Source organism: Ammospiza caudacuta, chromosome 17, assembly GCF_027887145.1.
Source record: "Ammospiza caudacuta isolate bAmmCau1 chromosome 17, bAmmCau1.pri, whole genome shotgun sequence".
In the NCBI taxonomy this organism is placed as follows: Eukaryota; Metazoa; Chordata; class Aves; order Passeriformes; family Passerellidae; genus Ammospiza; species Ammospiza caudacuta.
Genome location: NC_080609.1, coordinates 12,114,701 through 12,128,480, shown reverse-complemented (window position 1 = coordinate 12,128,480; position 13,780 = coordinate 12,114,701). Strand labels below are relative to the sequence as shown.

Here is a 13,780-nt window from a genome sequence, read left to right as displayed (position 1 = left end):
TAGATAGATAGATAGATAGATAGATAGATAGATAGATAGATAGATAGATAGATAGATAGATAGATAGGGTTTTCCCTATTAGGTTTACCCCTAATATATATGGGTTTTCTTTCTGCAGATCATGAAGAGAGGGGGAGAGCCAGTTCCCTCCTCCCTCATCTCCTCTGAGCCCAGTCCCATGGCAGTGTGACTTCAGGGCTGGGCACAGTTCCCTTTTCCCATGGCTCAGCCCATACCCTGGGCTCTGCTCCTTGTTCCCTTCCCTCCCTGCAGGGTAGTGCTCCCTCTGGATACCAGGGCATTGTCTCTGCCTTGCTGGGGGCAGTGGAGAGCAGCTGGGCACCAAGGGAGCCTGGCACATGTCTCTCCTCTGCTCCATCACTGGGGAGCAGCCAACAACTGCTGTAGCTTAATCACAGGATTGATCAGGTTGGAAAAGACCTTCAAGATAATGAGTTCTAATCAATCCAGGACCACCACCGTGTTCAGCACTAAGCCATGTCCTCATGGGCTGTATCCATGTGGTTTTGGAACACTCCAGTGCACCTCTGGGTTTCCCCCACCCTGCTGGGTTAGGGCCAGGTCACAGATTAGTCAGGAATTCCAGTGAACTGGGTGTCTGCACTGATGAAGGGTCTTACTGGCAGGTGCAAGCCCAGGAATTGGCTCTTCAGAGGAAGAACTTGGCTGCCAGACACAGCCCAAGGGGAGGAATGCTGAGGGGGCAGGCCAGGAGCTTGCAACATCCACACATGCTGCAGCAGAGCATGGTGGTGCTGTGGGGAAGGGCAGGGACCCCCTGCTCATCCCTGTGTGCCAGATAAAACGGGGAAGGGAAAGGAAAGGATCCCCCTGCTCACCCCTGGGCTGCCAGATAAAACAGGGAAAGGGAAGGGATCCCCCTGCTCACCTGTGTGCTGTCAGATAAAACAGGGAAAGGGAAGAGAGGGGATCCCCCTGCTCATCCCTGGACTCCTGGTTAAAACAGGGAAGGGGAAGGGCAGGGACCCCCTGCTCACCCCTGTGCTGCCACATAAAACAGGGAAAAAGGGAGATGCCAGATGAATTTAAGCCCAGCCATTCCCTGCACACCCCTGATTCTGCCAGGTTAATGGAAATGGGTGTCTTTGCTCCCAGCCTTGCAGCAGGTGAGTGCAGTTGGACTGAGGGGGGCATAAACCCTACAGATTCAGTCCTGACTCCTTCCCCAGCCCGGATTTGTGCTGGCAGGGCGTTCTAGCCCAGTAAGGACCACAGGGCAGGGCTGGCTGTGGCTCAGAGGGATCGTGGTGCCATCTCGTGGCAAAAACAGAGCAGAAATTGGATTTTGTGCCATGCTCATTGCTCTGGCCAGTGCAGAGAGGGACAGGAGGAGTTGCTGCAATCCCTGCCCTGATCCTTGCCCCTCTGGTGCCAGCATCACACAGCCCTGGGGTGGCAGGCTAGGCCAGGGGACAGCTGCCAGTGCCATGAGCCACAAAATGAGTTTGTGTTGTTCAGATCTGGCTCTAAACATCAAGGCATCTGTCCTGCCCCCAGGTGTTTGCCTTCAATCCAGGTGAGAGCTGCAAGGCGCAAAAATGTTTTGCAGCTACAGGGGGGCCACTGAGGAATGTGGAAATGGTATTTCCAGCTCTGAGAGGCAATGTTTTCTGCTAGATAAATAGATAGCTGAGTCATAATCAATGTTCTGCCATCGTCTGGTTGAGCAAATAAATGGGAGACAGGCACTTTATTTTGTGAAAATATATTCAGCTGTGTAATTCAGTGTGCTGGAGAGGGATCACTCCTATCCATCTGCTGACACAGGCACAAGTAGGATACATTTTTCAAAGGAACCCAAGGAACCTGTTTTCCTTGGATGTTTGCAGCTCTGGAGGCTGCTGTGCTGTGGAGGGAAGGATCCATCTCTCTGCTTCAAAGCCAAGAACCCCAGAGCCCATGGCAAGGGGACAGGTCTGAGGTTCCACCAGTGAATTTGTGCAGAGTTGAGCCCAGCTCAGTGTTGTTCCCTGGAGCACTATACTGCTGCTTTATCTATCTTTTGAGTCCATGTTATTTTGGAGGGGTTAAAACAGGAACAGTCCTGGCTTTTCTGAAGCCAAAGTATTATTTTATTTCAGCAAGACCAAGGCTTCCTGCACAGAGCTGCTATGTGGTTTGCTCCCCAGTTGCTTTACCTGTCTCTCCTTGCCTTCCCATCCAAAGCACCAAGCAGAGGGCAGCACCAGCAGCAGGGAGGCTGTGGTGCAACCTTTAATTCAGCCTCTGCAGCAAGAGGCACAGAAGTGAAGAACTGAGGCTGTCCCCAGGGCTGACTCACAGCCCACAGCTGAGGAATTTGCCCTGGTGAAACCACCCTGCAGGTATGGAGGGTCTGCTGTTGACCTGGTGTTTACTAGGATGAGCATATGCAGAACTTCTCATCCATGGGGTACATCCAACATTTTATCTGTTGTCACTCTGGGCTCAGCACCAACCTTTCATGGTGTTTGCATTTCTGTGTGCTGCAAAGTTGGGTGCCAGGCATAGGAAATGTAATGAGGACATGGGATTAAAACTTTATTGGGTTCCCATCAAGGGGAAACAAACAATATGATAAAGCACATGATAAGAAAATGCATGTGGAGGAGTGGGAAGTCACAGCAGGTAAATGGATGGGAAATTGCCTAAGCTGGAATAAGATTGTGGAATATGATGGCATGTAAGAGTGAGATAGAGACAACAGCCAGGCTGAGCTACAGAGGAAAGGTAGCCAACCAAAACCAGCTCTGCTTTAATCCCTGATCCCCATTCACTGTGCAGATCCCCATTCACTGTGCATGTGTGTGTGCAAAACAAGCACTGTGAAATTAGACTGCCTTTGCAGAGGAATTGCATGGCTGGTTCCAAAGGCCAGACCATCCCAAACACCAAATGACTGCTGGTGTAGGGTAACATTAACCAGGGTATCTGAAGAGAGGGAACACTCTTTGCTGCTGTTTAACAAGGTCAGGAAGCACAGAGATGTGTCAAACTAGCAGTGGGTGTAGTTTATTTTTGTGTCATTAGCCCTTTATGACCGGATGCTGGTGCAAATCTCATGTGGCCTCATGATTTAAATTGCAAACTCAGGAGTGCAGCTCCTGTTTTGCTCCGACTGGGGAGCAGTGTTGAGGTTGGTTGCAGCACTTGCTTCTCTGAACAGATTTGCAGCCTCTGGGGCATCTTCCAGGACACCGTTCCCAGGCAGATTTAGTCCTCAAACCACATGGACCCATCAATTTTTTCACTCTTGGTGTTTGGCTTGGCTGCCTGGCAGGTGAAATCCTGGCAGGATTTTGCTGTGAGCTGTGGAAAAGCTCAGGAGGTGTCTATGGATGGCCCAAGCCTGTGACCCACAGTGTCTCTCTGCAGGTTTCAGCAAACTGTGGGTTGTTCTTCCTCAGGATTCCAGGCCGATTTCTGTGACATGGTGAGCTTTTGGGAGCCTGAGTGTTCCCCTGCTGCTCATGGGCTGCATCCCCTGCGCCAGAGCAGCAGCTTGGTCCCTTCACCAGCTCCGTGCACATCTTGGGAAGTGGGGTGTGATGGGCAGCACCATGGCTGTGTCTGCATCTCCCCCAGGGCACAGGAGCCAAGAGCAGCCCTGGGGGGATGGAGCAGTGCAGGGGGTGGATGGAGGCAGTGGGAAGGGGATGTGGTGCTGGGGCAGGGTGGGGAATGGCGAGTTTGAGCCAATCTGAGGTCTTGGACCCCAAAGCTCTGGGACAAGGCCGTGGTTATTCCCTCAGGACAGCACAGGTTGCCTGGGGCTGAGGCCTCAATGTGAAAGTCGTCTGGGGGACGGTGAGGTCCAGGTCAGACTCTGAAACTCCCGGCTGGGGTCGGAAGGTGAATGTTTGGAGCAGCCCTACAAAGAAGACAAAGAGCTCCATCTTGGCCAGGCTTTCCCCGATGCAGTTCCGCCGCCCTGCGGGTGCAAGCAGAGAGTTCACCTCATGGGAGAATCCAACCGGAATGTTTGCCATGGACATTTAGCATCTGAGATGTTGCAATGGGAGTAGGAGAGAAACCTTGAAATGCACTAAAGCATTTTGGAGTAGAGGGGCCTGTGCTGCTGAAGGTTCCTGTCTGGTCTCTTTTGTCACAGGCTACAGCCATCCTGCAGGGTTATTGCACATTTATGGTGTGCCCTCTCCTCTCCTTAGCTCTTCCAACCCTTTCAGCATCTTTAACCCTTTCTTTTGGAAAGCAGCCTGATAGAAGAATCCCACCTCCTTCCAAAGTGGAATAGTTTGAAACTCACTTTCCTGTGGAATTTATCCTCATATACCACTTTTAGATAAAAGTGTGCTTCTTTTTACTGCCCTTCTGTGTGCTATATTTAGCAGTGGGAGAGCTGTGCTCTGAGAGCAGCCATTTGCCCAGATGCAGAACAATTGATTCCATTCACTTGTCTGGTTGCTTATTGACTGAATTAGGGGCAGTGTTTAGGCATGAAGACTCATTAATGTGTGTTGTAATAAAGTGGCTCTGCCACAGCCCCAGCTCTGTGCAGGTCAGCCCTTTAGTTACCTGTGGAGAAAGGCAGGAAAGCTCCTTTCTTTACAAAATTCCCTTCAGCATCGAGAAAGTGGTTGGGGTTGAACTGATGTGGTGTCTCCCATTGTGTCTTATCCAGCAGCACTGAGGTGAGGGATGGGATTACAATTATACCCTGGAAGAAAAGTACACAAAGGCACAGAGATTGTTTTGGTTCATTTTCTCACACAGGCTTTGGTGTCCCAGATTTGCCCCACCTGGGGTTGCTGGAGACCATGAGGGTTTTATCCCATCATCCAGCAGAGAGACATCGGTGAGATTTTCCCACTAGTGCCAAGGACTGAAGCCAAACCCCACAGGGTGCTGTGAAAACCTCAAGTGGAAGGTAAGACCCTGCAATTCTTTGGCAGATACTTCACTGTGCAGATGGCAGCAAGGAGGTAAACCAGGGCTACTCATGGAGTGAGGAAGTCCTGAGCATGAGGGGGACTGAGTCCTATGACAACTCTGGGCTTGGTATAAAATCCTTCTGGAGGTGGTTTTGGACTCTGTCATGCAATTCCCTCTAAGAAACCATTCTCCAGTGGCAGTGGTGGATCTGGGGAGGGTTTTGTGTTCCTGGGAGGCAGCAGGTACCTACCTTGGGCAGGAAGTAGCCCCTGAAGTGGGTGTCAACAGCCGTGCAGCGGGGCACGTGTGGCAGGAGGGTGATGAACCTCTGCACCTCGTGCAGCACCGCGTTGGTGTAGGGCATCCTCCTCCTGTCCTCGTACGTGGCCCAGCTTCCAGCCTTCACTGTTCTCCCAATCTCCTCCTGGACCTTTTCTGGAAGGAACAAACAAAAGGGATGTGTCCTAGCAAGGAAGCCAACTCCCTCCTTGGATTTGGTTTTTCCAGAGTTTGAAGAGAGAAAGGATTCTTACAGCAGCAGTGTGGGTTTCCCTGCTCTGTGTTTAATTCAGGTGTGTGGGTGGGTTTTTTCTGCAACATCATACTCTGATCTCCACCCATCCTCTCTCCCAGCAAGCCAAAAGGGCTATTTTATTGTGGCTTTGATCAACACCTAGTTACATTAGCAGTTTATCACAGAAGAGAGCTAGGACTCAGCTGCTCAGGCAAAAGAGATGCTGTGGATCTGAGGCCAGGCCTCTTTCTTCCCCATTTCAACCTTGCCATGGATGGAGTAGGTAAAAGCTGCTCACTTTGAATCTCTGGGTATTTCATCATCAGCAGGATGGACCACTGGAGCGTGGTGGCAATGGTCTCTGTTCCAGCCATGACCAGGTCAAGTATGGATGCCATTAAGTTGTCATCATGGAAGAGGCTGTCTTTCTTGTGCTTCTCCTTGAAAAACACAAGAGGTAAGAAAAGTCATAAAACCATAATTCTGAGTACTCAGCAAGCTCAGGAAATGCTGCATTACCAACAGCACAGCTGGCTGTGGTCTTGTGTTTGTGAACTGGGTGATAAAATAGACCTGATTTTGAATGCACAGCATCCACCAGAGTTGGAGCACCACAGATGGAAGGTTCGGAGGTGCTTAAAATCACCTTTCAGGCCATTCCTGCCTGGGCTTTAGAACTGTGATAACTCCTCCTCCACATAGCTGAATAGAATTCTTAGTGCCTAAGGTCAGCCTGGATCCAGCTGGAAAGAAGAAAAAGCTCAGAGCCCAAATATTTTGTGTTGAATGAAACCAACTGATGTGTGAAACTGCCGAGCCTCTGCTAAGTAAGATGCAGGGCAGGTTTAGGACTTGTACTGATGATTTATCATTCAAGTTATTTAAGGGGATCATTCATCTTGATGGAGCAACAGTATCAATGATTAATTGATTTGTTTTCATAAAAAGAAAGGCAGAGTCAGCTTTCATGTGAATTCATGCATTTTCTATTAGAAGTGAGTGGTTGATCTCACATTATTAGTGCTACTATTTCAGGAGTGGACTGAGAGTAGCTTTTGTGTCTTAATTTTGATAGAAAAATGTACCAATTGTAAGAGTCTCACATCTGATTTAAGTACCACTGGAGTAACAGCATGGATTTCAATAGATTTACACAACATGACTGAAATCAAGACTCAGCAACTCTTTCACCTAGAAAATCCAAAGGAAACATTGCAAACAGCCAACAGAGCTAAGCAGCCCAATACCTCTTGTTGCTTGAATATCAGTGCATCAATATAGCTCCTCACACTGTTCTCATTGATGTCCTCCCTGCTGGCCTTCATGTATTGCCTTAAAATGGCACGCACATCTTCGATTTTCTTGAGCATAATCTTGTGGGTTTTGAAAAGAAATCCAAGGAACGGGTAGAAATTGAAATACTAATGAAAAATTTAAAAAGAGAAGCATTAGGCCTGCAGAAATACCACACAGAATCACACAGAATCCCCTTGGTGCATGCTGAAACAGCTTTTTTCCTAAGGGCCAATGAATCAGTTGGGTTTTGTCTTTAGTAGCAATATCTCAGCATCCCAGGGACTTCCCAGGCAGATTTTCCTAAGCTAAAGTAACCATGGTTCAGATCTCATTTTAGCTCCACACAGATGTGCAGGATGGGTCAGAAGGAAAGTGGAGAAGGGGAATGTGGCAGCAGATTTTGGTGACCCAAGTGGCACGTGGAGAACTGTCATGTTTTAGGTGTAATGGCTGGTTTTGAACATCTGAAAACTGCTGAGGTAAAGTTATGTGAGCCACACCCTACGGCTGGCTCACGTAAAAAAGTGTTTATGTGTAGGACAGTTTACTTACGTTTAAATTTGGTGATCCCAGAAGAATCATAATTTCATCTATGAGCCTTAGGAGAGTGAGGAATGTTGGGTCCTTGTAGTCAAACCTGTCCCCAAAGAGCATGATGAAGGTGACGTTGATGGGCGCGCAGTTGAAGGAGGGCAGGCTGAAAGGTTCCCCTGCAGCAGGAGCAGGGTGGGAAAGCTGTGAGACGTGGAGCAGCTGTGACACACCCGAGCCCCAGGATGGTCCCCAGCTCACCTTTGAAGGATTTGATCATCTCGATGAGGAAGTGGAGCTCCTCAAAGATTCTGCCCTCTATCATTTGCTTGCCCATGCCGAGGTTGCGCATGCTGGACACGGTGAACCTGCGCGTTGTCCTCCACAGCTCCCCGATGGAGAAGAACAGACCTGGGCAGCCCGTGAGAAATGTGCTGGGCTCAGGCACAGGGGAGCCCCCACATCAAACCAAACAGGGCACTGGGTGAGCAGGGAGCTCCCCAGGTGTTTCTGCTGCCTGTTTTCACATGGATTTAGGGACTGAAGGCCTCCCCTTTCTGTGTGCCTCATCCCTGTATCCTCTCAGCTCCATCCTCACTGAGAAAAGCAAGCTCCCTCCCAGCCCAGTTACCCCAGTCCTCTCCTGAGTGGCAGGTGTGGCTTTCAGACCAGTATGGGTTGCCTGTAGAGCTGGGGGGAGACGTTGGTTTGAGTTTGTCACGGGACATTTGTCACCCTGCTGGTTGCAACTCTAGGGCCTCAAGCACCTTGTGTGTCTGAAGCTTTTCCCTTCATCCTATTTTAGTCATAAAGGTAATTTAACTGTGTAGGATGGGATAATTCAGTCTCCTCAACCCTAAAGTGTTTTATGGAGATTCCCAGCAGTGCTGTATTTTCAGCAGTGGTGAAAATACTGACATTTTTGTGGAGGTTTCTGAGCTCATGCCACGATGATCTCTAGCACCTCCAAGCAGGGATGGGTATTTCATCCTGTCAGAGTGCTGTAAAGAAAAAGTCGGGTCAATAATCCAAAAACTATCTCAGATTGTGGTCAGTTGAAAAGCTGAATGGATTTCATATCTTCATCGTGGCTGTAAGGCTTTTAAATATGGTTTGCTTTTCTGTTTTAAAGCAGTGTAATTTTAATTTGAATAGCAAAACTTTTTGCTCTGAAAATGTCAGAGCAAATTTCTAAACTTCAATATTTAATTTTTCTTTAATTTATGCAATTTCATCTGGATCATTCCTTTTCTGAGACCATCTTCATAGTCAACAAATTGGCACTTTCTGAAGAAAAAATGTTTAATGGGAAAATTTGTGACCATTGTTGCTTAACAACAATGATAGCTTCCATCTCTGGGTACCTCTAAGTACCTCAGACTTGGGCTGAGAAGGTAAATGTAAAAGGATTTGCACTGCAATACTGATATTCTCCCACAGGGATGTTTTACATGTAAATCAGCTCCAAAAAATACCTTTTCCCTCATTGATTCCTTTTATTTATGTAGTAATAAATTAATCTATTGATATTATGGCTGGGTAATTTAATTTCTAATTCTAATCCCAGCTTCAGCCTGTGACCAACATTTAAAGCTGCCTTTTGTTCTCCCAGCTAAAGCCTTACATGAAGCAGAGGATGGACAAAGCAAGAAGTCCTCTGAAATAGTCAGGGGTGGAAAAACTATGGGATTGTTTGTAGGGCTGAATTTCCAGCCTCAGCCTCTTGCTTCTGAAGCTGTTTCAGGCTGGACAACCTGAGAACTTTTGTGGGGAGGCAAAGGTGTGGGAACTGACAGGACAAAGGCAGTGGGAGAAAGGGAAAAACCCGACAGCTCCCAGCAGCCAAGCCAGGTAGTCCAAAGTCTCCTGGAAACGTGAGGAGGGTTCATAAACCAGTGGTGACAGCGAGCTGCTCACACCAACATTGCCCAGAGATTAACCCCGGAGTTACCACAGTGCCTCCAAAATCCCACTCCTCCCACCCCTAAACTCTTTGGATATGGACGGGCTGCAAGTGCATCAGCAGAAATGATGGAAAGCCAGGAGCCACTGCGTGCGGGGAAAGCCAAATGTTTGCTGTCACTTGGCTTCAGAAGGGGATGTTTAAAAGCTGGGCTCCAGGGATGCACAGTTGGGCTGTGCCTCATCATCATCATCATCACGGGCACTAAGCGACAGTGTTGTCCTCCCACCCCCCCCTCATTGCTCTAGTACCGTTTTTGTTCTGAATTTGGTCAAATATTGGGATGGATGGTCTGTCTACAAACTCCTCTGTGTAGTTCACAAGCGCCTCTCGCACAACTTCGTACCCGGTCAGCACCACAACTTTCTGGAACCCAAAGTGCAGGGTGAAGATGGGGCCGTATTTTTCTGCAAGCTGAAAAAAAAGAGGCGAGCTGTGATGGTCAGGAAGGGAGGGAGAGTGCACGGAGCAGCACCTTGTGCTGTCTGAAAGGACATTTTTCATCCTGGCATCCTGCAGGGAATGGCTGCAGAGCCACCACCTGCAGAAGGGCACCTGTGAGCCAGAGCTCACCGTGGTCAAACATGAGGCATTTTGTACAGATGCCCTGATGACATCTGTATGGAATTCAGACTTCTTGCCATGAAGGAGCCCCCACCCTCATCAGTGCATCACTAATCTGGTTTTGCCGTTAAGGAGAAAATAAATGTAAAACAAAAAAAAATCTAAAGACTGGACCTCAAATTGCAGCTAAAGTTGGCAAACTGGAGAAAGACTAAAAAAGAGAAGATAGTTCAGTGCAAATAATGATGCTGTCACAGAAGAAAGCTGTGGTCTGATGCTCCTGATGTACTAAAGCACTCCTGCATCCTGCTGCTAGTGGAGCAGTGTCTCTTTCACAGGACAATGGGGGCACCCTTCACTGCCCATCCAACAAACCCCAGTCGGTGCCAGCTGCTTTGTGCAAACACCATTCTTTGCTCTCCGTGGGGTGAGATAGAGGGATAACCCCTCTGGAGAGATCCCAAAGCCAAGGCAAACACAGGCAATACCAAGCACAGCCCAGTAAGGGACAAAAGCACGCGGAGGTAATTCCAAAGCGCCGTTCAGAGGCTGCAGCAGCGTCTGCCCAGCCCTGCTGGGTAAACTGACCCCAACCCTGACATTGCCCATAACAGCTCCAGGTGCTGGGGCCTCGCCCCGTGGCAGCACAGCCCGTGTTTGCTGAGCATGGGTGTCACAGGAGCCGTGGACACCTGGCTGTGAACCCCCCTGCCTGTTTGCTCACTCTCTCCGTGACCCCAGCATGGGTCAGCCCCGAGGGAGCCATTCCCGAGAGAACCATCCCCGAAGGAACCATCCCAAAAGAACCATCCCCGAAGGAACCATCCCAAAGGAACCATCCTGAAGGAACCATCCCAAAGGAACCATCCTGAAGGAACCATCCCAAAGGAACCATCCTGAAGGAACCATCCCAAAGAAACCATCCTCTCATTCCGGCGGGAATGCCCAGCAGCCCCAGGAGAAGCCTCGTCCTGCACACAGTGGGGTAAGTTTTCTTAATTACAGGTTATTGGAAGAGCTCACAGGTTATTCACTCTGTTCCTTAGCACAGCTTTCCCATCTCTCCCTTGCACTGCCATCTAGACTTTAATGCATGTCCCATTCATCTAGAGGGAAAGGGATTTTGCAGAGCAGACTCTGGATTTGGCCTCTCCGCGGCAGTTTTGGGGTCACTGCATTGTGGAATTCCCCTTGCCAGATCTTCAGGGCATTGGGGATGGAAGCAATTTAATTTATGTTAGTTATATTCTAATGCTTTAAAAGATTTCTGGGTGTCCAAGCTGTCAAATTAATATTTCAAATCCCACGAGCATTATAGACTTCATGTACATCACCACAATTACATTAAGAAATCCCATATTACCCAGAGGTCTTTTTTTAATGGTTGATTGCTCCTAAATTACATTGCACCAACACAGACATTGACTAGAAGAAGCCCAGAAAGATATCATAAAGCAATTTTCACACCTTTACAATTTAGTTTGAATTTAAAAAGACAAAAAGTTCTCACTGATACATCCCAGGCAACTTAAAAATCTATGAGGGTCTGGGTTAGGGTTTTTTTGTCCTACCTTCATTAGTGATTTATCTTGCCTTCTAAGATCCACCAAGTGCAGGTTACCAATGATCGGAAGAGGAGTTGGACCAGGAGGTAATTTAAAAGCTGAATTTTTATAGCCAGTTGAAAAATAGACTACAGCTAATAATACTGCTGCGCACAGCAGACAAACTAATGCTGGATCAGAGAGAAATGAAATTAAAAAAGACATTTTTTTTTTTAGTAATAATCTGGTTTTTGGGGTTAGAAGCAATAAAAATGCAGTGGCACTGTTCAGTTTCTGCCAGCTGGCTCTCTGTTTGCTCTCTGCAATTGCTACAAGCACTCAATTCTTATTAAGGTTTGTAGAGTACCTAAATAAATACTGCATACTCCACCCTCTTTAAACACCTCAGAGAATGTGGTCTAAGCAGTTTGCAAAGCCTGTCCAGAAGTAAAGAGAGTTTCAAATTACAAACCCATGCATGTGTGTGCAAGAACATATACATGGGAAAAGGTGCTTGGCATTCCTCTATAACCTCCTCCTCCCTGAGACCTCAAGGTCCTTCATTAGCAGTACTATGACCCTCCAAGCACTCTGCTGACACAGGGAAATAAAAAGGCTCTTGGAATCCTATTAGAACCTCCAGATTCAGGCTTAGGTAGGATTTGAGATCTCCATGTTACTAGAGAAAAATATCAGTAGTTTTACAGGAGACTTTGGCTGTCTTGATGTCAAGTGGAGATCAAAGGTTGTTAATAATGGTAAAGCCCAGCTATCCCTGGGGGGTTGTAGCCCATAAACTCCTTCATAAAGTCAGCTCTGAACTGCCCGGGAGGGATGTGATTTCAGACTTTGTGTCTGAGGTGGAAGACATGTAATAGCTAGCCACAGAAAATTAGCTTGGATCAAGTGATCATGAGTGGATTCATGAGTGCAATGGCAAGACAAAATTAGATTTGAAACTTCTGGGAGGACTTCATTTTGTGAGAGCAGCTTCTAGGGGATAGAGGGAAGAAGTTAACGAAATTAATGAAGCCAGCTGACCTGGCAGGCTCCAGAAGGGGAACAAGACAGGAGAATGGAATGATTTTTAGTTGAAGATACTAAACACCTGGAGCTTGCATCCTTATCAAGGCTTAAGCCTTGTAGAAAATAATTGAGGTTACCTAGTTGTTGCACAGTGGTTTTCAGGAGGAAGTTTGGCATAATCAGCCAAAGGAATACGATCACTCAGGGAAGAAAGAGCTGTCTTACATGATGAGGAAACACAAGGCTAAAGGTACATTTGTCCAAAGGTTAGATCATATAAAGGCCATTATTCAGCAAATATGGGTCCTTAGCCTTGTAAATGCAAAGCAGGCAGGGAAGGAAGTGGATCTGATCCAGAGTGGGGCATGGTCAGCAGGGTCCTGGAACAAACAACTGCTGGGCACTCACCAGAGCTGCCTGTGTGGTGAGGAGATGTTGCAGCACAACAGCCACCCAGAAGCAGGAGCAGCAAGTGTGTCGCAACATTTCTGAGATTTATTTTTTTATTAGCTTCCAAGAAATGGGCTGGAGGCAACGTTTTCCCCCAGAGCATGCCCAGGATGACTCAGCCCTGCCTGCTCCATGAGCTAAGAGGCAGAGGGGCTGTAAAGACAGGCAGGAAGGAACATGGCTGGCACAGGATGCACAACGTGGGCACTGCCATGAGGACCTGCAATGGCACATGCTCTGTGCCTGGGCAAAATGTTTCTTCCTGCAGGGTTTTCTTGGACCAGCAGCACTCTGCAGGGCAAAAGTTACGTGTTGCTGCTGCTCTCTGGTATTTCACCTTGCCCTGGGAGCCTCTGAACTCATAAAAAGGCCTTTCAGAAAGAGACTTAAATTATCTCTGAAAAGCCAAGGGGAGTGTATTGTGGTTTTTTTTTCCAAGGCAGGCTCTGAGTGCAATGCATTAAAATGACAAAGGGAAGTAAAAGTCTTGCGATGACAAGAAATTCCTGTCTCACTGATGTGTCTGGTACGTGTTTTGTGTTTCACTCCAGAGCCGAGCTGCTACGTGCTGCCCTGCCTGAGCACACAGAGCCGAGCACAAAGCACCTGCCAGGCACTGACACTGCTCTGGGTGCATTCCTGGGGCAGCCAGGCCCCTCAAGGTGCTCCTGGCCCAGTTGTCCTCCATCCCTCATTCTGCCACCGCTTGTGACTGGTGGTACTGGTGAGGATGTGGAATGTTGGGTATTGGCCACCCAAAGGCAACCACAGCACTGCCAGTCAGCCAGCCTGGGCCACTAAAACACCAGCCCTGCATCCTTTAACTTAAACACCCCAAAATCTCTGCACCTCCCCTGCCAGTCCCATTCTTGACCAGCAGTACAGCCTTGGATAATTCCTGCTGGCTTTTATTGAGATGAGTTCCTTGTAAGCAAGGGCAGGAGACACAGAAACCACTGAAAGGGGCCACAGCAGAGA

At 48.1% G+C, this 13,780-nt stretch overlaps 1 protein-coding gene across 1 annotated transcript; it reads right to left on the bottom strand.

The window, feature by feature from the left end:
* Positions 1 to 3,137: 3,137 nt before the first annotated feature.
* On the bottom strand, positions 3,138 to 11,551 carry LOC131565134 (cytochrome P450 2W1-like). The gene is made up of 9 exons (XM_058815839.1): positions 11,354 to 11,551; positions 9,470 to 9,632; positions 7,517 to 7,666; positions 7,277 to 7,434; positions 6,676 to 6,849; positions 5,727 to 5,868; positions 5,165 to 5,349; positions 4,558 to 4,699; positions 3,138 to 3,952 (listed from the first exon to the last, which is right to left on the bottom strand). The coding sequence occupies exons 1-9, from the start codon at positions 11,549 to 11,551 to the stop codon at positions 3,762 to 3,764; spliced, it is 1,503 nt and encodes a 500-aa protein (XP_058671822.1). The 3' UTR covers positions 3,138 to 3,761.
* Positions 11,552 to 13,780: the final 2,229 nt, after the last annotated feature.